This window comes from Petromyzon marinus, chromosome 44, assembly GCF_048934315.1.
Source record: "Petromyzon marinus isolate PM22_M1 ecotype Great Lakes invasive population chromosome 44, UKy_Petmar_22M1.pri1.0, whole genome shotgun sequence".
Lineage (NCBI taxonomy): Eukaryota > Metazoa > Chordata > Hyperoartia > Petromyzontiformes > Petromyzontidae > Petromyzon > Petromyzon marinus.
Window position 1 is genome coordinate 1,571,217 of NC_133710.1, and position 26,021 is coordinate 1,597,237.

Below are 26,021 nucleotides of genomic sequence, written 5' to 3' on the forward strand. Positions count from 1 at the left end.
TTTATTTCTTTAGAACTGCTTTTTGCGTTTAGTTCGTTGGCCTTCCCAACCCCCCCCCCCCCAGCACCTTCGATTGGCACGGTTGGCTACGTATGGTGCGAAATAATTTCAACATCAGTACATTCATCGATCACAGGCCCAAGTCACAATATTGTTGCAGAATGGGCGTCTTCTGCAAACAAAACCACGGTGGTGAGATGTTAACTCCCTCGCCTGGTATACAGGAGGTTTGGGCACGGTCCCGACCATAACGGCCACGTTCTTTCCGTGGCCGCGTAGATTTTTCTCCGGGTCCTCCGGTTTTTCCCCTCCACGTTTATAATCAACGTTTTGTTTAAGAGTATTTGAGGGCCCACGTGACATTTCACATAAATTATGGCGTCGCACTCCGTGAATGTTCCTTGTAAGACAGAAAAAGCTGGTCACGCCATCGGTATACATTACCGTAACACATTCGATTTTATTACATTTCATGAACATGGTCAACAATTGGATAATCCGGTTGGGTCACACATCCCCTCCCAGAAGGGCCCTGTAACTGTCGCCGCGTTCCGAAGGTCTTGACCTCTGGTCTTGGCCTCTGGTCCGTGCTTTGTGACAGGACAGCTTCGCTCAGTGGGGCCTCACCAGCTGCGACAACATACGGTTTACCCCGTATTCTTGTACAGGGAAACGGAGTTTTCACATCCATGCGGCGTACAGCCGTTTCAATACGGGGAACAACAATCAACCTGATTGTGTGCATCCACATATCAAGCAAGCATCAGCATGCAAGAGCACAGACAGTAAGCATGATGAGTATCATCAGTGACACCAATAATCAAAATTAATACATAACAGTTTTTGCTTAATAACACTTTGTTTTGATTTAAAGCTTTCGTGACTGCAGTGATTCATATTCTTGGTTCTTTCGGTAAAGTCACGTTGAAGGGAAACATTTTATTGTTTCCCTTTAACGTGACTTCCGAAAGAACCAAGAATATGAACACTATTTGTGTTTCTCCCTTGTGGTGATGGGGCTTTGTAGGATGGACGTTGATATTTATAAGGGGCACGGGGTGACCAATAAGGTCTGAATTGGTCTATTGCAGAAGGTAGGGCACTGATAATGGGTTGACATGTATGCAACAATGTCTCAGGTCTTCTCACGATCTAAAGCGTGGCTCACCGCCGCGATTTAAATTACCTGCAGTCATCTTGCAGTCATCTTTCACGAATGTATTTATTTTGGGCTGACCCATGCTGCAGCTGCGTTCTGGACGCACGGTCACCGAGTGATTTTGCCAAATGGTGCTGCGGGGTTTGACGTCAATGAGGCCTGCAGATCATTTTAGTTCCTGGGACTGACGGTCCCCCCAGATTGCAAGTTCCACTTTGCTCACCGTTACACCACGGCAACGTCCCTTTACTGCAAACAACAGATACATAGGAGGAAATTACTGCCACTTCCACGAAGCTCGTGGTCCACCCTAAACAGCATCCACTGCACAAACCACGGCAGTAGATGCGGATGAAAAACTCTCCGGCAGCAGTGCACGAGTGTGTTCGTGCAGATCAGACTGTACGACGTATAATGACACCATGCCCCGATCCGCAAAATTTTCGAAGGAGACATCATCACAGCGATGTTACGCTCCCGCTGTTCCTGACGCGGTCGTCTGGGCTTGACAACCCTGAATGTGACATTGTAGTTGTTGCCTTTGCAACTACGCCAGCAGCCGTGCGGCAAGAATAAGACTGCCACTTCTGGGTTGCTCTTCTTATCCGCAAAATATCTCTTGGAAATAACCTCAATGCCGAGGAGTATCAACGGATAACAGGAAGTGGCATTGAGAGAATCTTTGCTGTTTGAATAATAAGTACAGTGTTAAATTTTGATTTAAAGCTTTCGTGACTGCAGTAATTCATATTCTTAGTTTTTTCGGTAAAGTCACGTTGAAGAGAAACAACAAAATAATAAAATATATAAAAAACAATAAAAAATTCTCACGACCTTTCGACCATAACTCAAACGGTCATCCTCAGGTCGAAGATGACCGTTTGAGTTATGGTCGAAAGGTCGTGAGAATTTTTTATTGTTTTATATATATTTTTTATTATTTTGTTGTTTCTCTTCAACGTGACTTTACCGAAAAAACTAAGAATAAGTACAGTGTTGTTTGTATATGTGTTTTGTATTGTGTTTGTGCTGCATGTGTATTATGCGTTTACAGTTGTAGATTTAGGGGGGTTAATGGGGGGCTAAACTCCCCCCACCAAGTAAAAAAATATAATTCATCATTAAAATGTGTGTGTGGTTCGCCCATGTATCCCCACACCATCATCAACAACAACAGCGCATCCAACCGGTCACAATCACCACCGACACCACAATAACCACCACTGACTACACAACCACCACCGACCACCACGATGGACGACGGCGCTATTGCGATGACCGTGATGCCGCCATGAGGATGACCAATGTCAGGATGACGACGATAATCCAGTGACACCGAGACACGCGGGACTGTGGTGAAAAGCAGAGCACGGCACCTCCTGGAGGAGCCTCGCACCACGGAGTACCTCGCCAGGAGCCACAGAGCGTGCCGCATCTCCAGTGCCGCCATCGTCATGAGCCCCGATAGCATGGTGGCAGAACGTGACACGAGGGAGGATAATGAACTCCAAAAAACTGTAAACTATTTTTATTTGACCAGCTAAGGCTCTACTGAGCTGTGCCACTCTTTTTCAGAAGCCACCTGGCTATTGTCACAAACGGTAACGCAACGAAGCAGCTTATCACCGTCGCGTGGAAACATAGAGCAGCCAAATACTCTAAATGCGTGATGTTGATTCTGAATGTGGAGGGAAAAACCGGCGGGCGGTGGTGGAGGATCCAAGGGGAGGGGTGGTGGTGGGGGGATATTGTCCTCCCATCGAGACCTCGAAAATTGGTGCTTTATTGTGTTATGAAAATATGTCATTTATTTGTTAATGTAGACTGAAATTTTAAAATAATTAGCATTTCAGGATCGCCTGTCTCCCACACTACAATCTCCCCCACCCCCCCCCCCCCATGGGGCAGTGTCTTGACCGACACCCAAGGTTGGTGGAGTGAGCCAGGATGGCTCACGAGGGCGGCGGCCGCAGGGGGATCTGCCCGCGGCCCCTCAGTGCCGGGGGGTCGAGGGAGGGTCGCCGATCGGCTCCACGGTGAGCCAGAGCCCCCCCTCGGCGCGCATCACCAGCTCGGGCAGGCGGCGCACGGCGCGCGTCGCGTCCACGGCGATGCGGAAGCGCGCCAGCGTGAGCGCCAGCGCCACCTTCATCTCGGCCATCGCGAACCGCTGCCCGATACAGTTCCTGTTCAAAGACACGAAGATCCAAGATCCCCCGCCAGGCCCCACTAACAGACTGTCCCCGCCGTGGAGCGGGAATCGAACCCGGGCCACCAACGCAGCTTGATCCGGAAATAATGACGACGTTGTTTCGGACGTTAATTCATGTTTTACTTATAATATGTAACTTTAAAAATTTAGTTAGGTAAACTACCCTGATTAAACTAATGTTCCTGTAATAGAAATAATTTAGTTTAACACGTATTAGGCTTTCACAACCAATATCATCCATAAGAGTTTTTTTTTGTTCGATCGCATTAATATAAATATTTCCTTAAACCTGCCACCACCCGACACAGCCAACTAGTAATGTTTGTGACGTAAACAGAACGTGCCAATTAGTTACTAGTACAGCACACCGGTGTGTTGGAGAGCAAATCCACAACATTTACAATCTGAGCACGACGTTTCGCCAGCAATTCCAACTAGCTTCATCAGGTGGATGATTCTCGTTGTAATTACAACGAGAATCATCACAAATCTGGCCGTCCGCCTGATGATGCTAGTTGTAATTACTGGTGAAACGTCGCCAGCGATCCGCCAAGCCAACCTCGCTCGTGATGGGAGCGATGTTTACCGAGGTCCAGCGGAGAAGGGGATGAAGGCGTGAGGGGAGATCTTGTCCACCTTGTCGGCGCTGAACCGCTCAGGGTCGTACACCTGGAATGGGACGCGGCGCAGAAAACTATTAAACTAAACAATTTTTGTTATTTTATGTTACCAGGTAATGTCCCACTGGGCTGTGTAGCTCTTTTTCAGAAGCGAGCTGGCCACAAATGATCGCGACCACGGAGGGAGAAACACGCAAACTCCAAATACACAGCAGCAGGCATTAGGGTGGAGATCAAACCCACTACCTGTATACCAGGCGAGGTAGTTAACATCCTGCCCATCGCTCGCTTCTCCACAATCACGAGGCCCACGAGGCACCCAGAATGTGCCCAAACCTATCGGGATCGGAGACGCCACACGGGGTTGAGCGAGGATTCGCGTTTAGACGGGGTGCCACGGTGGCTAGGAGATGTTCACTACCTCGCCTGGTATACAGGAGGTTGTGGGTTCAATCTCGAACCCTGACGCTTGTCGTATATTTGCACGTTTCTTTCCCCGTGGTCGTGTGAATTTTTCTCCGGGTCCTCCGGTTTTTCCCTCCGCATTTAGAATCAGCATCACGCGTTTAGACTATTTGGCTGCGGTACATTTCTCACGCGATAGGCCACTTCATTGGGCTATAATTTGTGATAGCCAGGTCGCTTATGAAAAAGAGTGATATAGTTCAGGGGGGCATTACCTGGTAAAATAAAAAATAGTTTAGTTTTTTTCAGTTTTATAAAACAGGTGTTGTAGACGACTGTGGAGCAATGTGTTTCAGCAGAGAGTCATTGCAGAAAAATTCATTGTTGTACTGCACTACCCTCCGTTGTCTGTGTTCCCGGACGTTACCAACCCGTACTGACCGGCATGGTGACGAGTGGTCAAAATAAGCCCCGTGGTCAGTGTGGTGTTAGGAGGCCGTCATCCAGCAGGGGATTGACAAAACGTTGGCGCGTGCACCTAATGACGACGTGCGGTGCGTACCAAAGGGCATAATCAAAGTCCACAATGCCGACAATTGTGCGTGGTGTAGAGCCGTCTCGCGGCATCGCGTTTTCATTGGCTGTCATACCGCAGCGTCACAAACAGCGTCACCCAAAGCCACGTGGAGGCGCTGCAGTGTCACAAACAACATGGCTGACGTGGGCGTGTCTTTCGAGCAGAGGGCTGTGATTGGATCTCGTGATGGAAGGTGTCAAGGCAGCCGAGATGGCGGCAGAAAGCGTGTCGCCCATCCCCCCGCACCTCGGATGAGCGCGGTTAGCTAGGGTACGGTGCGAAAGAAGTTCAACGTACACGCGTACAGATGCGGTGGTACCGCTGGAGCTACAGAGGCATCGCTGCTTAGTCCGCGAGTGGCGGCTGCGGCATCACAGCCAAGTCCCCTACCTCTGGGTCCGGCCACACCAGGGGGTTGTGGTGGGTGCCGAACACCGAGATGATCACCGTGTTGCCTGGAACGGCACAGCGCAACGCAACGTCACAGGTCTGCTCTCATCCCTGCACGATCCACCAACCCGAACATCCACAACTCACCGGATTACAGCCGTGCATCGTCGTCAACTCAGAAGTCATCAGGGCCAACGCTGTTGATGCCACCACATCTCACCATCACGCCTTTCCTCACACAGATGAGGGCTTTCACGTGTCCATCAAGATCTGTCCTTGCATCTCCATCTCACTTGAGATCTACTACTTGCTATGCTGTGGATACATCATCTCTGCCTGCCTGCCTGCCAGCCTGGGTTCGAGTCCTGGCAGCCGACTGTGAACAAACCGGGTTCTCAGGGAGGTGACCGGGTTTCGGGTCACCGGTGAATGCGCAAACAGCTTTGTCGTAAATATATACAAATAAATCGCTAAATAAATCCGGCAATAAAAACGTTGAGTTTGACTGGCATGTGATAAGAAATATCTCTACAGCAGAGTGGGGGGTGAGGGGGGGATAAGAGGTCATTTGTCATTACCCAACTAGGATCACTGAGATCACTGTGATCACTGATGTCACTGAGATCACTGACATCACTGAGATCACACACAGAACACACAGAACAGCAATCACTGCCTCCTACTGGCAGACTACTACCCCAGGTCACTCTTGCAAATGAAGACTTATCCTGGCCTTTTCGAGTTCCCAAGCTGGTTAAACAAAATCAACATGAGACTCGATAAACATACCGAACTTACACTGAAGCATCTCTGTGACATCGTCATCCACGACCGTTCTCTAAGACGGGGCGAGAGTACACAGTGCCCTGCGGGCGTTCCAAACCGGTGCAATTATTCGGATTCTTTTGCACGAGACTCCGAGAGAAGAAACATTTTGAATAAAATTTGCTGACGGTCACAATAGCGCCACGACATCACGGTGGCTATGAGATGTTAACTACCTCACCTGGTCTGCCGGAGGTCGTGGGTCCGATTCCGACCCTGACGCCTGCTGTATATTTGGAGTTTGCGTGTCTCTCTCCCCGTGGATTTTTCTCCGGGTCCCCTGGTTTTTTCCCCTCCATGTTTAGAATCAACATCACGCGTTTAGAGTATGTGGCTACTGCGATACATTTGCACGTGAAGAGCCACTTCGGTGAGCTATCATTTGTGATGGCCAGGTCGCTTCTGAGAAAACGGCGACATAGCAGTTCAGTGGGCCTTAACCAGGTAAAATAAAAATAGTGAGTTCGTTAGTGTGGCTACTAGAGAAAGGCTGTTTGCATTTCGCGCGGCGTTTTCACTCCTACGGCAGGCTGTACGTACAGTATGTTGAACTTCTTTTGCACCGTACGTAACCAAATCGGAGACGCGGGGAGAATGACGCCGCCACCGGCTACCAAAAGCGGTCACCTTTGGGGATGACGCGTCCGTCCGTGAGCGTCACGTCCTGGGTGCAGGCTCGTGCCACCGCCGTCACGGGCGGGTGCAGCCGCAGGCTCTCCTTGAGGCACATGGTGAGGTAGGGCAGCTGGGAGAGGTCGTCCCTGTCACACGGGAGGGGGGGGGGGGGCGTTAAGTTTTTGAGTGTGTGGAGTGTGCGGAGTGTGCGGAGTGTGTGGTGTGTGTGGAGTGTGCGGTGGGTGTGGAGTGTGTGGAGTGTGCGGTGTGTGTGGAGTGTGTGGAGTGTGTGGTGTGTGTGGTGTGTGTGGAGTGTGTGGTGTGTGTGGAGTGTGTGGAGTGTGCGAAGTGTGCGGTGTGTGTGGAGTGTGCGGAGTGTGCGGTGTGTGTGGAGTGTGTGCGGTGTGTGTGGTGTGTGTGGAGTGTGCGGTGTGTGTGGAGTGTGTGCGGTGTGTGCGGTGTGTGCGGTGTGTGTGGAGTGTGTGGTGTGTGTGGAGTGTGTGGAGTGTGCAGTGTGTGTGGAGTGTGTGTGGTGTGTGCGGTGTGTGTGGAGTGTGTGGAGTGTGTGGAGTGTGTGGTGTGGAGTGTGCGGAGTGTGCGGAGTGTGCGGTGTGTGTGGTGTGTGGTGTGTGTGTGTGTGGTGTGTGTGGTGTGTGGTGTGTGTGGTGTGTGGAGTGTGTGGTGTGGAGTGTGTGGTGTGTGTGGAGTGTGTGTGGTGTGTGCGGAGTGTGCGGAGTGTGTTGAGTTTGTGGAGTGTGTGGTGTGGAGTGTGCGGAGTGTGCGGAGTGTGCGGTGTGTGTGGAGTGTGTGGAGTGTGCGGTGTGTGCGGTGTGTGTGGAGTGTGTGGTGTGTGTGGAGTGTGTGGAGTGTGTGGAGTGTGCGGTGTGTGTGGAGTGTGTGTGGAGTGTGTGTGGAGTGTGTGGAGTGTGTGGTGTGTGGAGTGTGTGGTGTGTGTGGTGTGTGGTGTGTGTGTGTGTGGTGTGTGTGGTGTGTGGAGTGTGTGGTGTGGAGTGTGTGGTGTGTGTGGAGTGTGTGTGGTGTGTGCGGAGTGTGCGGAGTGTGTTGAGTTTGTGGAGTGTGCGTTGTTCTCTCTCCCCAGATGGTGCATCTGCCAGTTATCTCGGTCAACTCATAGCCCCTCTGTGCCATTACCTCCTGCACCCAGCCTGGCACAGCAGTTAACCCGCAACAACAACGCTTTGTTCCATGACCTGCCGTACTGAGCCTGGCACAGCAGTTAACCACGGTGGCTGGGAGATGTTGTCTTCCTCGCCTAGTGCACAGGAGGTCTTGGGTTCGATCCCGTGGATTGTTTTTGTTCCCTCCGGGACCTCCGTATTTTTCCCTCCACATTAGACACGTGCGTTTAAGAGTATTTGGCTGCTATAAATGTTCCACGTGATAAGCCACTTCGTTGAGCTGTCACTTGTGATAGGCAGGTCGCTTCTGAAAACGAGCTACGTCGCTCAGTGGGCCTAATCTGGTCAAACAAAAAAAATGTTTAAATAGTGTATGCAGAGAATCGCCCAAATCAGAAGCAACATCAGGAGAATAATCCATCATCATTCATGTGATGACCATCATAGCAGCAGCAGCAGATAAAACAGCAACATCAACACCAACAGACAATAAGATCAGAATCATCGTTGTTAGCACCAGCATGGGAGTGGTGGGGGGAGTGATGGGGGGAGTGGTGAGAGGTGGGGGGAGTGGTGAGGGGGTGGGGGGAGTGGTGAGGGGGTGGGGGGAGTGGTGAGGGGGTGGGGGGAGTGGTGAGGGGTGGGGGGAGTGGTGGGGGGAGTGGTGGGGGGGTGGGGGGAGTGGTGGGGGGGTGGGGGGAGTGGTGGGGGGAGTGGTGGGGGGGTGGGGGGAGTGGTGGGGGGGTGGGAGAAGTGGTGGGGGGGTGGGTGGAGTGGTGGGTGGAGTGGTGGGGGGAGTGGTGGGGGGAGTGGTGGGGGTACCGACCACTCGAGGCCTCCTCCGTTCTTGGCCTGCAGGAGCTGCGTCACCTCCTGGCGACAGCGCTGCTGGTACTCGGGATGGCGTGCCAGGTTGTACAGCGCCCAGCTGATGCCGCTCGCCGTCGTGTCGTGCCCTAGACGTGAACACGGTGCCCACGACAATAACGGTACTAAGACAAAGCTCCCCCGTGTAGCCTGTAACAGACTGTTGGGGCAAGTGCTGTTAGCGAGCACCTATTGAGGCCGGCACGGCGCACGAGGGGGTGGGTGGCCAGCACCACGCCCGGCCGCCTTTGTCTCCCCAGTGGCGATGTTTGTCTCCCCCGCGACACTACCACTAAATGCACACATGAACACACGTGTGCACACATGAACACACGTGTGCACACATGAACACACGTGTGCACACATGAACACACGTGTGCACACATGAACACACGTGTGCACACATGAACACACGTGTGCACACATGAACACACAGAAGGTTGAGGTGACTTCTGTTTGTGAGCACCTGTCAAGCCTGGCACAGCACACAACAGGCGGTGGCGTTGCCAACACCACAAATGCCCGGCCGCCTTTGTTTCACACTGAGGTTACAGGAAAGAGCCGGGCATTACGACTGCGTTGGTGGACGCTGCGGTGATGGGAGCCGGTCACACGGACACACGGGGGTGCCGCATGGCGAGATGTTAACTGCCTCGCCTGGGTATCCAGGAGGTCGTGGGTTCAATCCCGACCCTGATGCCTGTTGTAAATTTGGAGTTTGTGTGTCTCTTTCTCTCCCCGTGGTCACGTGGGTTTTTTCTCCGGGTTCTCCGGTTTTTCCCTCCACATTTAGAATCAACATCACGCGTTTAGAGTATTTGTCTGCTGCTATAAATGTCCACGTGATGATAAGACAATTCGTTGAGCTGGTAGCCAGGTGACTTCTGAAAAAGAGCTACACAGCCCAGCGTGCCTTACCCATAGGTAAAAAAAATAAATAACAAAAATTACGATGTTTCGGCCACAACACAAGCGGCCTTCATCAGGTGCTTGTGTTGTGGCCGAAACGTCGTGATTTTTGTTATTTTATTTTTTACCTACGTGACTTTACCCAATAGAACCAAAGAGTATGGATCCTTGCAGTCACGAAAGCTTTAAATCTAGAAATGAAAAGTTTAGTTAGTTTAGTTTTTAAGGCTGTGGTGTCGTCCTGTGCTCACCCTCGAACATGAATGTGTCAACTTCAGCCTGAATGTCATCATCCGTCATCCCCTTCCCATCTTCATCCTGAAAGAAAACCATCACCATCATCACCATCATCACCAACGTAGTCATTCTTCTTTTAAAATCGCATGGGACATTGCGGAGAGAAGCCGCTGAACTTTTTGATTGACAGCAAATGTTATAAATCAACGTCTGGGTTCTTCAGCCATTCAACTACATTGACTGTGAGATGCATTGCATTGGTGATGTCGAGGGACCCAGAGTCACACATAGACACAGAGACTCACAGAGACACAGAGACTCACAGAGAGAAGCATAGAGCACAGTCACCACCACCACTGCTGCCAACGCTACCACCACCACCGCCACCACCGCCGCAACCACCGCCACCGCCGCCACCACTGCCACCACGACAACCGCCACCAAAGCCGGCTCGCGGGGGACTCAAACATTGCTCCGCGCGGTGCCACCCGCCCACCCTGGCCAGCAGGACGATGTCGATGAAGTCCGGGAACTTCCCCGGCCGGCCGCCCTGGCTGAGCGCAGTGCGGCGTCTGCGCACGGCGCCGAGGGAGTAGTCGTGCACCAGGGTGCAGAGGTGACGTGCGCGGCGCCCGTTGGCCGACAGCCAGTAGATCACGTCGGGGTAGTGCAGGAAATTGAACTCGCGCTTGATCACGAGCTTGCTCAGCTCGTAGACGGCGCTGATGTAGCGGCTCGACTCCCTGCACAGGGGCGGAGCGGCGCTCAGACGCCAGAACACGCGGACCGGTCCCACCCACCCACCGCCCCCCCACCACCCACCCACTACCCACGGCCCCCCACCCACCGCCCACGTGGAGATCGCGCGACTTGACCTTGCCGGCTAAACCTGACCACTGTGTCCGCGCCTGAGCGACCTTCAGTTGCCCAGGCAGGAGGCCCTCGTGTCCACAAGCTATCCCGCCGACCGGCCAGATCGCCACGAGGCCTCGTCCAAATATCCATCGCGAATCGTAACACCGCACCGGCTGCGAAAACCAACCCGTCGAGCTCAAGTGGGCACCGTTTCTCTTGTGAACGGACGAGGGGCTCGGGCACCGTGCATGGAGGTCGAAGGCCGAACACTCGAGGACAAGTCGGTAACCAGGGGAGAGGTTAACGCGTGGCGAGAGAAAATAGTTTTTACGGCACGATACCGCGCGCGGCCCCTTTGTGATAAGATAGGGTGTTTAGCCGTATCTTGCTTGCATCTCCAGCGAGATAAAGCATGCTCCGAGCCACAGTGCGTTGCTGCTGCTGCTGCTGCACCGTCATCGCGCGAGCTGTAAACCGCGCGCTGTATTAGCGACGGTTTGCTCGTTCAAGGAGTTCGCCGCGTCGCTTCCGTCACCCACGCTCTGCTCATTTCCATTCCACCGTTGCGGTTTGTCCGTTTCACGACTGGACTTGCTCACTTCACGCGAGCCCAAATTCTGGCGTCAAAGCGGGGAATCGAACCGAGGGGTTTCTCGCTGCGAGGCGCAGCATCACCATTGTGTCACACAGCCCATGTCTTTAAAGGAGCACACCGTTTGAATGCGAGAAACTCTTTGGTTTCCTGTGAATTTTGTAACGGTCTCTGTGTTGTGTAACTAGAGGGAGGGGGGGAGTGAGGGAGGGGGGAAGGTGGGGAGAGGGGGAGGAAGAAGGAGAGGAAGGGAGGGGCTCACTGCTGGCAGATGTTGTCCTGGCCGAAGGTGCACTTGAGGAGGCTGTCGAGCGTCATGAGGCTCACCGACTCGAACACGTTCACCGAACTCTTGCCACTCCGCAGCATCTCCGTCCAGCCGGCCTGCCGTCCAGACACGGCACGGCAACGTCCTCGACCGAACCGGACGCTCGGATTGTACGAGTCCCGTCCACTCCGCCGGGGACCAAACCACAGCAGTCACGCGGTCTCTAGTCTAGCGGCCGGTCTGAATCGGGCCCTCCACTCAACGCGACACTGACAAGAGCCCATCCGCTCCATCTGGAACCGAGTTGGGACATTGTCCTCGGCTCGGTGTGAGCGACATCGAGACGGAGCCAGTGCCTCCACTCCACTTGGGAGAGATGAGGAGGAGCACCGCTCTTCCTGCACCGCCGGGACATCGACCGTTCGCTTAGAGGTCGCGACCTCGACCTCGTCCTGCACTCAGCGGACACGGGGAGAGGGCGTCCTCCACTGCACATCGCCCTTCCTCTCCTCCCTCTCCTTCCTCCCTACCCCGTCCCTCCCTCTCCCCCTCCGCACCTCCGCCCCTCGCTCCTCCATCCCCATCCTCCCTCTCCTCCCTCCCTCACGTGCATGGCGGAGATGCTCCGGTCGAACACGGAGACGTAGGGCTGCAGGATGCTGAAGTGGAACGCCGGCGTGAGGAGGTGGCGTTGGCGTGACCAGCGCTGACCGCGGCTCAGCAGCAGCCCATCCCCTGTGCACGTACACGCGGGGGTGGCGGAGGCAAAGTTCCCCCGCGTAGCCGCACAGACGGATCGGGGCAAGTGCGAGTACACCGTGAGCGAGCGAGGTACGCGAGACCGCGACGTCTGACCAGACACCGAGCGTGGCAGACCTCTGCCTCCTCGGTGCCCATGTTTGCGCACGGCGAGAGTCGTTTAAGGCCGAGTCGACCTAGGGAATGCTCAGAAACAGCTCGGGTGTCACGTGTGCTGTTAGCGAGCGGTGATGTGACCACACCACATCCAGGTATTCGTCTGCCCAGTGCTGGTGTCTTACACACGACAGAAAGTACTCATTTAAGGCTGAGTCAACCTAAGGGAGGCCCGGGACAAATTCTGATGCTATTTGTCACTTAATTTTTTGCCATATTCGAGAATCAAACTCATGTTAACGGGTTTGGAACGCAGTGCACTCACCACTGCACCACCTGCCAGCATATATAAAAACATACACGAGACAAAGATCCTGCAGCCGTCTGGAACGCTCTTCCTTCCGATATTCGTAAGCCGCTGGAGCTATGCACTTTTTAAATCTACAGGGGTGGTACAGATGTCCTGTGACCCCCCCCCCCCCCATTTAATTATAAAAACCTTCACATTTTTTAAAGTAAGGTTTATTTAAAACAGTTCTACCACCCTGTAGATTTAAACAAAGATTTTTAGAACTGCTTTTTGTGTTTGGTGTTGTCCTTCCCCCGCACCAACGATTAGCGTGGTTGGTCACGTACTGTGCGAAAGAAGGTCAACGTAAATGCATACAAAGCCAAGTCAAATCCACTCCTTCAAATATCCGAGAGCGGATATCGCTGATCACACGAGGAAGCAAGCGACAGCATTGCACAAGCAATGGCAGACGTTGCAAAATGTGTCAAAGTGAGGCGACAACTTGAGCACTGTACCTCCGATTAGCGTGGTTGGCTACGTACGGTGCGAAAGAAGTTCAACGAAGTTACTTTGATACTTGCGTTGCGCTTGTGCTGTTCGCCTAATGGCCTTCTCTGGTCTCACACCGGTGGTGAGACTAGGCCCTAAAGAAGGCTGTCTCTGGTGTAGGCCAATCAGTTTCAAAGACAATGCGTGCATTATAAGAGTCACGTGTTTGTTTGCATGTTCACCAGTATTGTGTGTGGTTAATGCAGATTTGATGCCTTGCAATAGGAATCTATTTGGTGTTTGAACATCTTACCACCTCCACTTTTTATTGCCCCAAAGGGTGAAGCCCATTCTTATTTTTTCATACTTTTGATACTGCCCAAAAATGTCCCATAGATACACTGTACAAACAATGGCCACAAAGACAAAGATCCCCCGTGTAGCCTGAACAGACTGTTGGGGCAAGTGCTGTTAAGCGAGCACCTACACGCGCACACAATGAGACGCGTACACAAACACACGTGCGCGCACGCAGCCACTCAAGAGAGATTGCCCGTATGACCACGGAGACTGCTAACCGTCCGGGGGGGGGCACCGAGGAAGGGTGATGCGGTCCCAGCCTCCCCAAGCGGTTTCACGTCGACCGCACCAACCGCACACACGGAGGGGCTTCATTTAGACCGGGGGTCGCAGTTCAACCACCGCAGACCTGGCGGCCTACGTGTCAACTTTTAAGCGGAACCCCATTTGCCAAAACTGCCTCATCGGACACATTCCTTCGTGCGTGCGGCTTCGTGTTATCAGGGTTCAGCGGTGACAACGCCGCGATGATAACGGCGGACGGACGGCGTGCGGCCTGCTCGGTTTGGCGAGGGGGCTGCGTTGAGGTCGTGCGGCCCCCGTGGGCGGTGGCGAGTTGTCACGGTGGGGGGCGCTGGGACGGGGGTTGAACCGCGAGAGTCCAGAGCGGGGGGGGGGGGGGTAGCGAACTCACCGAGCCACGGTCTCAGCAGCCGGTAGAAAAAGTCGTCCTTCTCGGCGACGCTCGCTGCTCACGGTGAAGAGGCGGCGGCGGTGGGGGAAGACGGGGCAGAGCACACAGAGAGAGCACACAGAGAGAGCACACAGAGAGAGCACACACAGAGAGCACACACAGAGAGCACACACAGAGAGCACACAGACGGAGCACACAGAGAGAGCACACAGAGAGAGCACACAGAGAGCGCACAGAGAGAGCGCACAGAGAGAACGCACAGACGGAGCACACAGAGAGAGCACACAGACGGAGCACACAGAGAGAGCACACAGAGAGAGCACACAGAGAGAGCACACACAGAGAGCACACAGACGGAGCACACAGAGAGAGCACACAGAGAGAGCACACAGAGAGCACGCAGAGAGAGCACACAGAGAGCACATAGAGAGCACACAGAGAGAGCACACAGAGAGAGCACACAGAGAGAGCACACAGAGAGAGCACACAGAGAGAGCACACACAGAGAGCACACAGAGAGAGCACACAGAGAGAGCACACAGAGAGAGCACACAGAGAGAGCACACAGAGAGAGCACGCAGAGAGAGCACGCAGAGAGAGCACGCAGAGGGAGCACACAGGCAGGGCACACAGAGAGAGCACACAGAGAGAGCACACAGAGGGAGCACACAGAGGGAGCACGCAGAGAGAGCACGCAGAGAGAGCACGCAGAGAGAGCACGCAGAGAGAGCACGCAGAGAGAGCACACAGAGAGAGCACGCAGAGAGAGCACGCAGAGAGAGCACGCAGAGAGAGCACACAGAGAGAGCACACAGAGAGAGCACACAGAGAGAGCACACAGAGAGAGCACGCAGAGGGAGCACACAGGCAGGGCATACAGAGAGAGCACACAGAGAGAGCACACAGAGGGAGCACACAGAGGGAGCACACAGAGAGAGCACGCAGAGAGAGCACGCAGAGAGAGCACGCAGAGAGAGCACACAGAGAGAGCACACAGAGAGAGCACGCATAGAGAGCACGCAGAGAGAGCACGCAGAGAGAGCACGCAGAGAGAGCACACAGAGAGAGCACACAGAGAGAGCACACAGAGAGAGCACACAGAGAGAGCACACAGAGGGAGCACACAGAGGGAGCATACAGAGAGAGCACACAGAGAGAGCACACAGAGGGAGCACACAGAGGGAGCACACAGAGAGAGCACACAGAGAGTGCACACAGAGAGAGCACACGCAGAGAAACGGCGAGAAGATGCACGTTGAACATCGTACACGCAGGCGACTTGTCTCCCAGTGCTCATTTAAGGCCAAGTCAACTCAAGGGAGGGCCAGGACGAATTTTGATACTGCCCCCCCCCCCCTTTGGTCGACTCAAACTTTTTTTTTAAATGTGGTGCGTAAAACACCAGCACTGGGAAGATGAGATACCTGGCAATGGTGTAGAGGAGATCAGCGTGGTATTGTCTTCAAAATTGGACATTTTTCTGCTCGTATCAAAGTATGAAAAAAACAGGAATAGGTTTTACCTGCGACAACGCGTCAACGCGTCAACGCGTCACCACGACAACGCGTCAACGCGTCACCACGACAACGCGTCAACGCGTCACCACGACAACGCGTCAACGCGTCACCACGACAACGCGTCAACGCGTCACCACGACAACGCGTCAACGCGTCACCACGACAACGCGTCAACGCGTCACCACGACAACGCGTCAACGCGTCACCGCGACAACGCGTCAACGCGTCAACGCGTCACCGCGACAACGCGTCAACGCGACAACGCATCACTGCGACACCGCGCCGAAGAGCGCAATGCGGCGATCCGTCGACGTTCAAAGACCCCCCCCCCCCTCACCTGAGGCCATGAGCACAGACTTGACGTAGTCGGGGTGGTAGAGGCGGATAAAGGGAAAGGGCCCAAACCACGTGAGGTTGGACACCTTGAAGCGACGCACGATCTCGCACACGGTCCGCAGGCCCTCCTCCGTGTTCCGGATCTGGGCGAGGGGACACGCACGGACTCCGTGAGCGCTCTCCGAGTGTGCACGGTCCGTGGGCTTGATTCGAGAATCTTTATTCTTGGTTCTTCCGGTAAAGTCACCACGTAGAAGGGAAACAATAAAATAATAAAAATATAAAACAATTAAATTATCACGACGTTTCGACTGCGACACAAGCAATCATCATCAGGTGTGAAAACCACATCTGTGGTTTTCACACCTGATGACGAAACCACAGCTGTGGTTTTCACACCTGGTGCGGTGTGTCAACATCTCCACTGGGAAGACAAAGGCGGCCGGGCGTGGTGCTGGCCACTCACCCTCTCGTGCGTCGTTTCGGCCTTCATAGATTGCAACTCGCTAACAGAACTTGCCCCTACAGTCTGTTAAGGCTACACGGGGGGACTTTGTGTGTGTGTGTGTGCGTGCGTGCGTGCGTTTGCATGTGTGTGCGTGCGTCCGTGTGTGCGCGCGTGTGTACGTGCGTGCGCGTGCGTTTGCATGCGTGTGTGTGTGTGCGTGCGTGTGTGTGCGCGTGTGTGTGCGCGTGCTTGTGTGTGTGTGCGCGTGTGTGCGTGCGTGCGTGCGTGTGCACGGGCGAGGCCGCACGATGCCGAAGTGTCCCAGCAGCCAGCTGTGGCGTGGCGGCTCGGGGAAGCAGGCGAGGCGTCGCGCGTTGAGGCGGTACGCGAGCACGGCCCGCGTGGCGCGGACGGCCCCCAGCAGCGCCACGGACAGCAGCACCACCAGCAGCGCCAGCAGCACCGGAGCCATCCCGAGCGCGGCCTCTGGGGCGGCAACGGACGGACGGACGGTCGGACGGCGCTCGCGCCGGGCTGGGTGCGCCTCGTGCGGAAGGCCCTCGCTGCCGGCAGGAGATCACGGGGCGGAGCCGGGCGCCGTGGTAGCGCTGCTGTGCCAAGCTAGGTGCAGGAGGTCACGGGACAGTAGGAGGTGCGTTCTAAGAAAAGGGCGCACAAAGTGAACCGCACGACGAGGCAGCTGCCTGCCGAGTAGCGCGTGCAGTGCACACAGCACACACACAGTACACATAGTACACACACAGTGCACACACAGTACACACACAGTGCACACAGCACACACACAGTACACATAGTACACACACAGTGCACACAGCACACACACAGTACACACACAGTACATACACAGTACACACACAGTACACACACAGCACACACACACAGTACACATAGTACACACACAGTACACACAGTACACACACAGTGCACACAGCACACACACAGTGCACACAGCACACACACAGTACACATAGTACACACACAGTGCACACACAGTACACACACAGTGCACACAGCACACACACAGTACACATAGTACACACACAGTGCACACAGCACACACACAGTACACACACAGTACATACACAGTACACACACAGTACACACACAGCACACACACACAGTACACATAGTACACACACAGTACACACAGTACACACACAGTGCACACAGCACACACACAGTACACACAGCACACACACAGTACACATAGTACACACACAGTGCACACACAGTACACACACAGTGCACACAGCACACACACAGTACACATAGTACACACACAGTGCACACAGCACACACACAGTACACATAGTACACACACAGCATACATACAGTACACACACAGTACACATAGTACACACACAGTACACACACAGCATACATACAGTACACACACAGCATACATACAGCACACACACAGCATACATACAGCACACACACAGTACACACACAGCACACACACAGTGCACACAGCACACACAGTACACACAGCACACACACAGTACACATAGTACACACACAGTACACACAGCACACACAGTACACACAGCACACACACAGTACACACACAGCATACATACAGCACACACACAGCATACATACAGCACACACACAGCACACACACAGTGCACACAGCACACACACAGTACACATAGTACACACACAGCATACATACAGTACACACACAGTACACATAGTACACACACAGTACACACACAGCATACATACAGTACACACACAGCATACATACAGCACACACACAGCATACATACAGCACACACACAGTACACACACAGCACACACACAGTGCACACAGCACACACAGTACACACAGCACACACACAGTACACATAGTACACACACAGTACACACAGCACACACAGTACACACAGCACACACACAGCACACACACAGCATACATACAGCACACACACAGCACACACACAGTGCACACAGCACACACACAGTACACATAGTACACACACAGTACACACACAGCATACATACAGCACACATAGTACACACACAGCACACACACAGCACACACAGTACACACACAGTACACACACAGCATACATACAGTACACACACAGCATACATACAGTACACACACAGCATACATACAGGTACACACACAGCACACACACAGCATACACACAGCACACACACAGTACACATAGTACACACACAGTACACACACAGCATACATACAGTACACATAGTACACACACAGTACACACACAGCATACATACAGTACACACACAGCATACATACAGCACACACACAGCACACACAGTACACACACAGCACACACACAGCACATACACAGCACACATAGTACACACACAGTACACACACAGCATACATACAGTACACACACAGCATACATACAGCACACACACAGCACACACACAGCATACACACAGCACACACACAGTACACACACAGCATACACACAGCACACACACAGTACACACAGCACACACACAGCACACACACAGCACACACACAGTACACAGTACACACACAGTACACACACAGCACACACACAGCACACACACAGTACACACAAAGCTTTGTCCCACGTCGGACCGCATAGCTGCGCGTAGAGCGAATTCAAACCGCGAGGCTGGGGGATTTGTTTAAGTGTAAATAGGTAAAGCCGCATATACAGCGCGGAATCGCTCAGAGCGAAACAGCGGCGTAGAGCGAGGGGGACCCCGAGCGTGACTCCGCGAGCCGAACAAAGAATCCGTTTGATAACGGGAGAGCAGCAGAGCAAACCAACGCAGACACCGGAGTGGTGGCGGACTTCCGGGACGCTACGACGCGGATCAGAAACGCAAGCCGCTGAAAGATCAAATGTGAGGAGTCTCACGGCAGGGAGCAAAAGGCACAAAGACGGGCGGCCACGCTTGGAAACGCCGTGTCCCCCCGGCTACTCACGAACTTGCCATCCGCGGTTTTGGCTATCCGAGAATCGCATCTGTAACCTCTACACGACTACTGGTCATCGATAGAGACAGCAGGTGGGGGGGGAGAAAGAAAATGATGAGATAAAGTAATGAGGGGGAATGTGATGCGAGAAAGTGATCAGATGAAGTGATGAAAGAAAAAGGAATGAGATAAAGCGATGACATAAAGTTTCATGAGATAAATAGAGAGATAGAGAGAACTTCTCAGACGGTAATACGTTAAAGAGAGAGGTTTTTTGTAGGCCAATATCATTATCCGCTTAAATGTGTGGATAAATTCAAGAGCATCTCCGGAACGTCTCCCTGGCGAATAACGAGGCAACACTGTGTACACGCCAAGAGGCGGGGGGAAGAACGCAGGAGTTGAGAGAGCGACAGGGGAGACACCGGGGCGGAGTGTGAAGAGGAGTGGGTGGGCTAGGGGACACGACGCTAGGAGATGGGCTGATGGCCATCGGTCGAGAGCGATGATTGAAGATGATGATGGAGTGGCAGCCGATGTCCGAGACGGAGCGATGACACTCAGCTCACGCGCGCAAAACGGAGCTTTTGCCGTTGCTTTGCGAGACCGCGGAGGGATGGCGACGACCCGGAGACGTCTCATTCAGCAGCGGGTAGATCACAGCTGACGACGGCGATGACGGCGATGACTCGGTATGATCACAAGAAATCGCGACGGTGTCAAACACACGCACGTGCGCTGGCTCAAGCACTTTCAACAGTGGCCCAGGGTGACCCCACCCTCGCGCAAATATCCAGTTTGGCATTTACTGAAGAAACTTGCAAGACAAGCAACGGCCACCACAAATGTTCCGACTGTTTTTTTTTTCCGGCAGTCGCTTAAAGCCATTTACTCCGATGTATAATACACTCTTATATAAGCGCACAACTTTATCTGTGCTGCACTTTCTGTCGTTTTCATGCAGGGGGCGCTGCAAACCTACGCACCCCCTGCATGAACGACGGAGGCGGAGGCACAGACGTTCGATTACGTTGGAATCGATCTGCAGACGGCGGTCTTCTCGCACGGCCAGCTCTATGTCGCCTTATCTCGATCCCGCAATCCCAAACGGGTGAAAGTCCGCATCGAACCGAACCCCCGGCAAGGCCATCAACTTAACGACGAGAGAAAATTCACACGAAATGTCGTTTTCAATGAAGTCTTCCAGATGTAAAATATAAGCTTTAAATGAAGAAATAAAATTATCTAATACAAAACATAATACAATTCAAAGATGTTTCATTTTAAAACTTCAAAACGGAGCATCGGGTGCTTGCGTGAATGCGTCGTTCGTGTGCAATTTTTTCGAGACTTTCCTGGCCGAAAGCCGAAGGCCGTAAATGATTGTGAGGGGCGCCGCAACCCTAACCCTAACCCAGGCGCCCCCGAACAACCCCGAGTATAATACATGCGTACGCGGCAATTCAACGCGCGATGTTTTAACCCACCGCTTTTTGGCCTCCGCTAAAGTTGGACCCGGCTGCCCCCGGTTGCTGGGTCCGGCTGCCCCAGGTTGTAAGCCACGGCGGTGAACTTCAACCTTTGCTCAGTGTTGATCCAGGGACCCCGACTCCGTGGGTTTGTTATTAACAGGGCGGAGAACGCCCGCGTCCTGCCAGTTGACAATGCAAGCGCAAGGGGAAGATAGATGGGACGGCGATGCATTTTACACTCTCCCTTCATTGCAATGCTATTACAAATTGCACGTAATAATCATTGTCAAGCGCTAAATAATAGCGTGATCACAGCGTCACAAAACAAAACACGGCACGTCGTGCCGGTGACAGGCCCGCTCAATGGGAGCAATGAGTTTATGATGAACTCTTTAAAGGGTTTTTTTTTTTATTCAGATTTCAGACGTGCAATATGTTTATAATTATAACACAATTATTATGTGAGCACAATAGGCGTTGTTTCGTGAGATCAACGATTATTAAATTCCAAACTTTGCTGCGTCTGAGAATTCAACACACTCGTCAACAACGCTACGGCCTAAAAATAAAATATAAATATATTATACATTGGCAACGTTTCGGGAAATGGCCCTTCTGCATAGGAAACGGAGAGGCCGGAGAATGGCTCTGGAAAGATGTCACAGAACGAAAGATGACGTCACAGAACGAAAGATGACGTCACAGAACAAAGGACTCTTGAAGTCACTTGAAGGCACTCGTCTCCACAACCAGAAACGGTGGCGGTGGTGGCAAACTTTCCCGCATGACCTGCGACAAAAAGTGAGCCTATGTGTTAAAAAGTGACCCTATTTTGTTCTATCGATTAAGGTTATGAGATGAAGAATCCATTCGGATCTCGTGCAGCTGTTGTTGTTGGAGAGCCGCCCACAGAAGTAGATGTCTTGGAGCTACCTCTGAGATGCCTTCAGGTGATCGCCGGTTCCACAGGGTAGAGGGCGCCACGTTCTCACCCGCCCCGCCATGGAGAGTAACGTCGAGTGACAGTCAAACCGATATTTTAAATTCTGAGGAGCTGGAATTTTGTCAAGTGTCGAGCCAAATTAGAATGTGACTTTTTTTCATGCATCTTTCTCAGTCACCGAAGGAAACCCATAAACGTGCTACACTTGAATATATTGTATGTTCATCATGGGTGACTGTCACATAGTCACTTTAAGATGTTTTCTTGTTCATGTTTTTGTTTTTTGTTTGTTGCGGTTGCACCTGATTCAAGAGCCGAATGGCTCACAGGGCTACACCAAATAAATGGAACTGAACTGACTGCATAAACTGTGCACCCAATACATCACTCCCGACACAATAGTGGCCGACCCACCCTAGCCACCGCAGCCACCCCAGCCACTCCAGCCACTCCAGTCACTCCAGCCACCCTAGCCACTCCAGCCACCCTAGCCACCCTAGCCACTCCAGTCACCCTAGCCACCCTAGCCACTCCAGTCACCCTAGCCACCCCAGCCACTCCAGCCACCCTAGCCACCCCAGCCACCCCAGCCACTCCAGCCACCCTAGCCACCGCAGCCACCCTAGCCACCCTAGCCACCCCAGCCACCCCAGCCACCCTAGCCACTCTAGCCACCCCAGCAACCCCAGCCACCGTAGCCACCCTAGCCACTTTAGCCACCGCAGCCACCCTAGCCACCCCAGCCACCCTAGCCACCGCAGCCACCCTAGCCACCCTAGCCACTTTAGCCACCCTAGCCACCCTAGCCACCCCAGCCACTCCAGCCACCCTAGCCACTCCAGCCACCCTGGCCACTTTAGCCACCGCAGCCACCCTAGCCACCCCAGCCACTCCAGCCACCCTAGCCACTCCAGCCACCCTGGCCACTTTAGCCACCGCAGCCACCCCTGCCACCCCAGCCACCCTAGCCACCGCAGCCACCCTAGCCACCCTAGCCACTTTAGCCACCCTAGCCACCCCAGACACTCCAGCCACCCTAGCCACCCTGGCCACTTTAGCCACCGCAGCCACCCTAGCCATCCCAGCCACCCTAGCCACCCCAGCCACTCCAGCCACCCCAGCCACTCCAGCTACCCTAGCCACTCCAGCCACCCTGGCCACTTTAGCCACCCTAGCCACTGCAGCCACTCCAGCCACCCTAGCCACCCTAGCCACCCCAGCCACCCTAGCCACTCCGGCCACTTTAGCCACCGCAGCCACCCTAGCCACCCTAGCCACTCCAGCCACCCTAGCCACCCTAGCCACCCCAGCCACCCTAGCCACCCCAGCCACCCTAGCCACCCCAGCCACCCTAGCCACCCCAGCCACTCCAGCCACCCTAGCCTCTTTAGCCACCCTAGCCACTTTAGCCACCCTAGCCACTCCAGCCACCCCAGCCACCCCAGCCACTCCAGCCACCCCAGCCACTCCAGCCATCCCAGCCATTCCAGCCACCACAAGTCACTCCAGCGACCCAAAGCGATGGTATTTCACATTTGCAGGAAGCCGCGGTGAGTCGCTCCCAGTTCACCCTTCAGTACAGTGCATTGCGCAATGCACGCAATTATCTCCATATATATTAAAGGCAAAGTTGTGAATGTGTGTCTGTTCAAAAATGTTAAGCGTACTTCCCAATATGCAACAAACTTGAAATGTGCCATGTGAGTACTTTCCCGACTGTACACCATGCACACATTATAAAAATACGCTGTTTTTTTGTTTTGGGGGGGGAGCTCAATAATGCTTTTATTTTCTGCACGGCGAGTGAGCTGTGACGTCAAATCTGTCACGTGACCCACACACGTGGAAGCGTAACACATTGTAGTGTAGTGGTTAGCGTGCTGTGTGTGTGTCTGTGTGTCTGTCTGTGTGTGTGTCTGTGTGTGTGTGGAAGCGTAACACATTGTAGTGTAGTGGTTAGCGCTACGCTGTGCTACGAACCCGGCGACCCGAGTTCGATTCCCGCTCACGGCCACCACCGGTGACGATTATTTTTACCGGTCCTGGGCCTCCCCTAGATCGACTCAGCCTCAAACACGTAACTGGTGTGGTGTGAACATCGCCACTGGGGAGACAAAGGCGGCCGGGCGTGGTGAATCCAAGTCCCGGGCGAAGCCGGGTAGTTAAGCTAGTTATATATAATTTAGTCATCAGCTTATGTAACAAAACACAAAAAACGTCAAAAAATCCAGCGTGCGAGTTTCGTTCTACACGGAATTAATAAAAAACAATAATAACAAAGCAACAAGTGTAAATGGACACAAATTACCTATCGCGGTTACCGTGCAGGCTGCTGGACAGGTGCGACCGCTTGCCGCGCGTGGCGAGTGCCCGCAGCGGGCGGCCTGCGGGCTGCTGATGAGCGGCGAGAGCGCGAAACCCGCCCGGCCCGGGGTCTCAGTGGAGGAGCGGAGACGGCGCGGGGCGGCACCTGCGGTGAGGTCGCCGTAGACGCGACGCGAGAAGGAGTTCCTCCAATCAGCCTCCTGCGTTGTGGTCACCCCCTCTCTCCCTCTCTTCCTCCTCCCTCCCTCTCTTCCTCCTCCCTCCCTCTCTCCTCTCTCCTCCCTCTCTCCTCCCTCCACCCTCCCTCCACTCCCTCCCCACCTCCTCCCTCTCTTCCCTCCCCCCTCCCTCCTCCTCCCCTCCACCCCCTCCCTCTCTCCTCCCTCTCTTCCTCCCTCCCCCCTCCCTCCCCCCTCCCTCCCTCCTCCCCCCTCCACTCCCTCCTCCCCCCTCCACTCCCTCCACCCTCCCTCGACTCCCTCCCCACCTCCTCCCTCTCTTCCCTCCCTCCTCCTCCACTCCCCCCCTCCACCCCCACCCTCCCTCCTCCCCTCCCTCCTCCCCTCCCACCCTCCCTCCTCCCCTCCCACCCTCTTTCCTCCCCTCCCTCCTTCCTCCTCCCACACCCGAACTCTCTTTAACGCGTCGGCTTTCGCGACCAGCATTACTCATAACAAATTAGCCCGTGTTTTGCAAAAGCAAAACATTAAAGTGAGATTTGGTACGGTACACAACATTCTAAAACTAGTGTCTTGTGCTAAAGATGAATTACCGAAGTTATCAACAGAAGGTGTATATCGGATCAATTGCTTATGTGGTAAGTGTTATATTGGACAGACGGGACGAAACATCAGCGTAAGACTAAAAGAACACCAAAGGAACATTAAATTATCTCAAACACAACTGTCAACAGTGGCAGAGCATGCTTGCCAACAAGGACATTCAATTGATTTTGATGCCGTTGAAGTGTTATGCAGAACTAATTATTACTGGCCAAGATTAGTTAGAGAATCAATTGAAATTGAGAAGAATTCAAATAATTTCAATCGCTTCGATAGCTCTTGATTCAGCGCAGCCTGGAAGCGTATTATGAAGTAATTCACAACACATTGCAAATCCTTACAGGTGTGAGTCACATGCTAAGTGGCTGATAACTCAGCTACTACTTAATTGCATACACCCCCCACCTCCGCCTCTGATCTCAACACCTGATGGAGATCAACAACGATGACGTCATCCTGCTGCTCTATTTAAGACCGGAAGCAGGTGGACGGCTTCAATAATCCGGCAAATCGCCCGATTATGCTGGATGTAATTACCAGCGAAACGCCGTACTCAAAATTGTAAATGTTGTGGATCCACTCTTCAACACACCGGTGGGATAAAGTAGTGAACTATTTGTCTTTTGTGAATGTGACACTTTTTTATTGATTGGCCGTGTCGGGTGGTGGAGGGTTGCGACACATTTATAAATAACGCAATCTAACCTAAAAACCTTTATTATGAATCTCCCCCCTCCCTCCTCCCACAAAATTCTACCTCTGCTCCTGCGTGTGCCGCTGGACGGGAGGTGATGTGCGGGGCATGGCGATGTTATTGGCGTCGGCGACCGCGTCATGCTAGGCGTGGCTTGTAGGGGGTTTCCCTCCTTCGGGGAGCTGCGATCATTATTTGGATGAATTAACATAATCGACTAATCGTCCCGCCTGTGGTTATAACAT

At 53.4% G+C, this 26,021-nt stretch overlaps 1 protein-coding gene across 5 annotated transcripts; it reads right to left on the reverse strand.

The window, feature by feature from the left end:
• Positions 1-436: 436 nt before the first annotated feature.
• LOC116951902 (cytochrome P450 4F3-like) lies at positions 437-24,547 on the reverse strand. 5 transcript variants are annotated; one of them, XM_032970744.2, is made up of 14 exons: positions 24,297-24,533; positions 21,048-21,211; positions 16,909-17,222; positions 16,155-16,296; positions 14,301-14,354; positions 12,278-12,405; positions 11,665-11,786; positions 10,452-10,698; positions 9,970-10,036; positions 8,769-8,898; positions 6,816-6,949; positions 5,364-5,428; positions 3,958-4,040; positions 437-3,345 (listed from the first exon to the last, which is right to left on the reverse strand). In XM_032970744.2, the coding sequence occupies exons 3-14, from the start codon at positions 17,071-17,073 to the stop codon at positions 3,153-3,155; spliced, it is 1,530 nt and encodes a 509-aa protein (XP_032826635.2). In that variant the 5' UTR covers positions 17,074-17,222; positions 21,048-21,211; positions 24,297-24,533; the 3' UTR covers positions 437-3,152. The 5 variants fall into 5 exon arrangements, with proteins under 5 accessions (XP_032826635.2, XP_032826632.2, XP_032826631.2 ...); XM_032970741.2 differs by having other exon boundaries at positions 16,909-17,087; positions 24,284-24,533; XM_032970740.2 differs by having other exon boundaries at positions 24,284-24,533.
• Positions 24,548-26,021: the final 1,474 nt, after the last annotated feature.

Excerpts from the sequence above, each read along its gene's own strand:
- LOC116951902 (XM_076073912.1), bottom strand. The coding sequence starts at position 17,073 with ATGGCTCCGGTGCTGCTGGCGCTGCTGGTGGTGCTGCTGTCCGTGGCG. Across the intron at positions 14,355-16,154 it reads GTCTGTGCTCATGGCCTCAG|CGAGCGTCGCCGAGAAGGAC; the intron begins GTGAGGGGGGGG and ends CACCGTGAGCAG. Across the intron at positions 6,950-8,768 it reads AACGGAGGAGGCCTCGAGTG|GGACGACCTCTCCCAGCTGC; the intron begins GTCGGTACCCCC and ends CCCGTGTGACAG.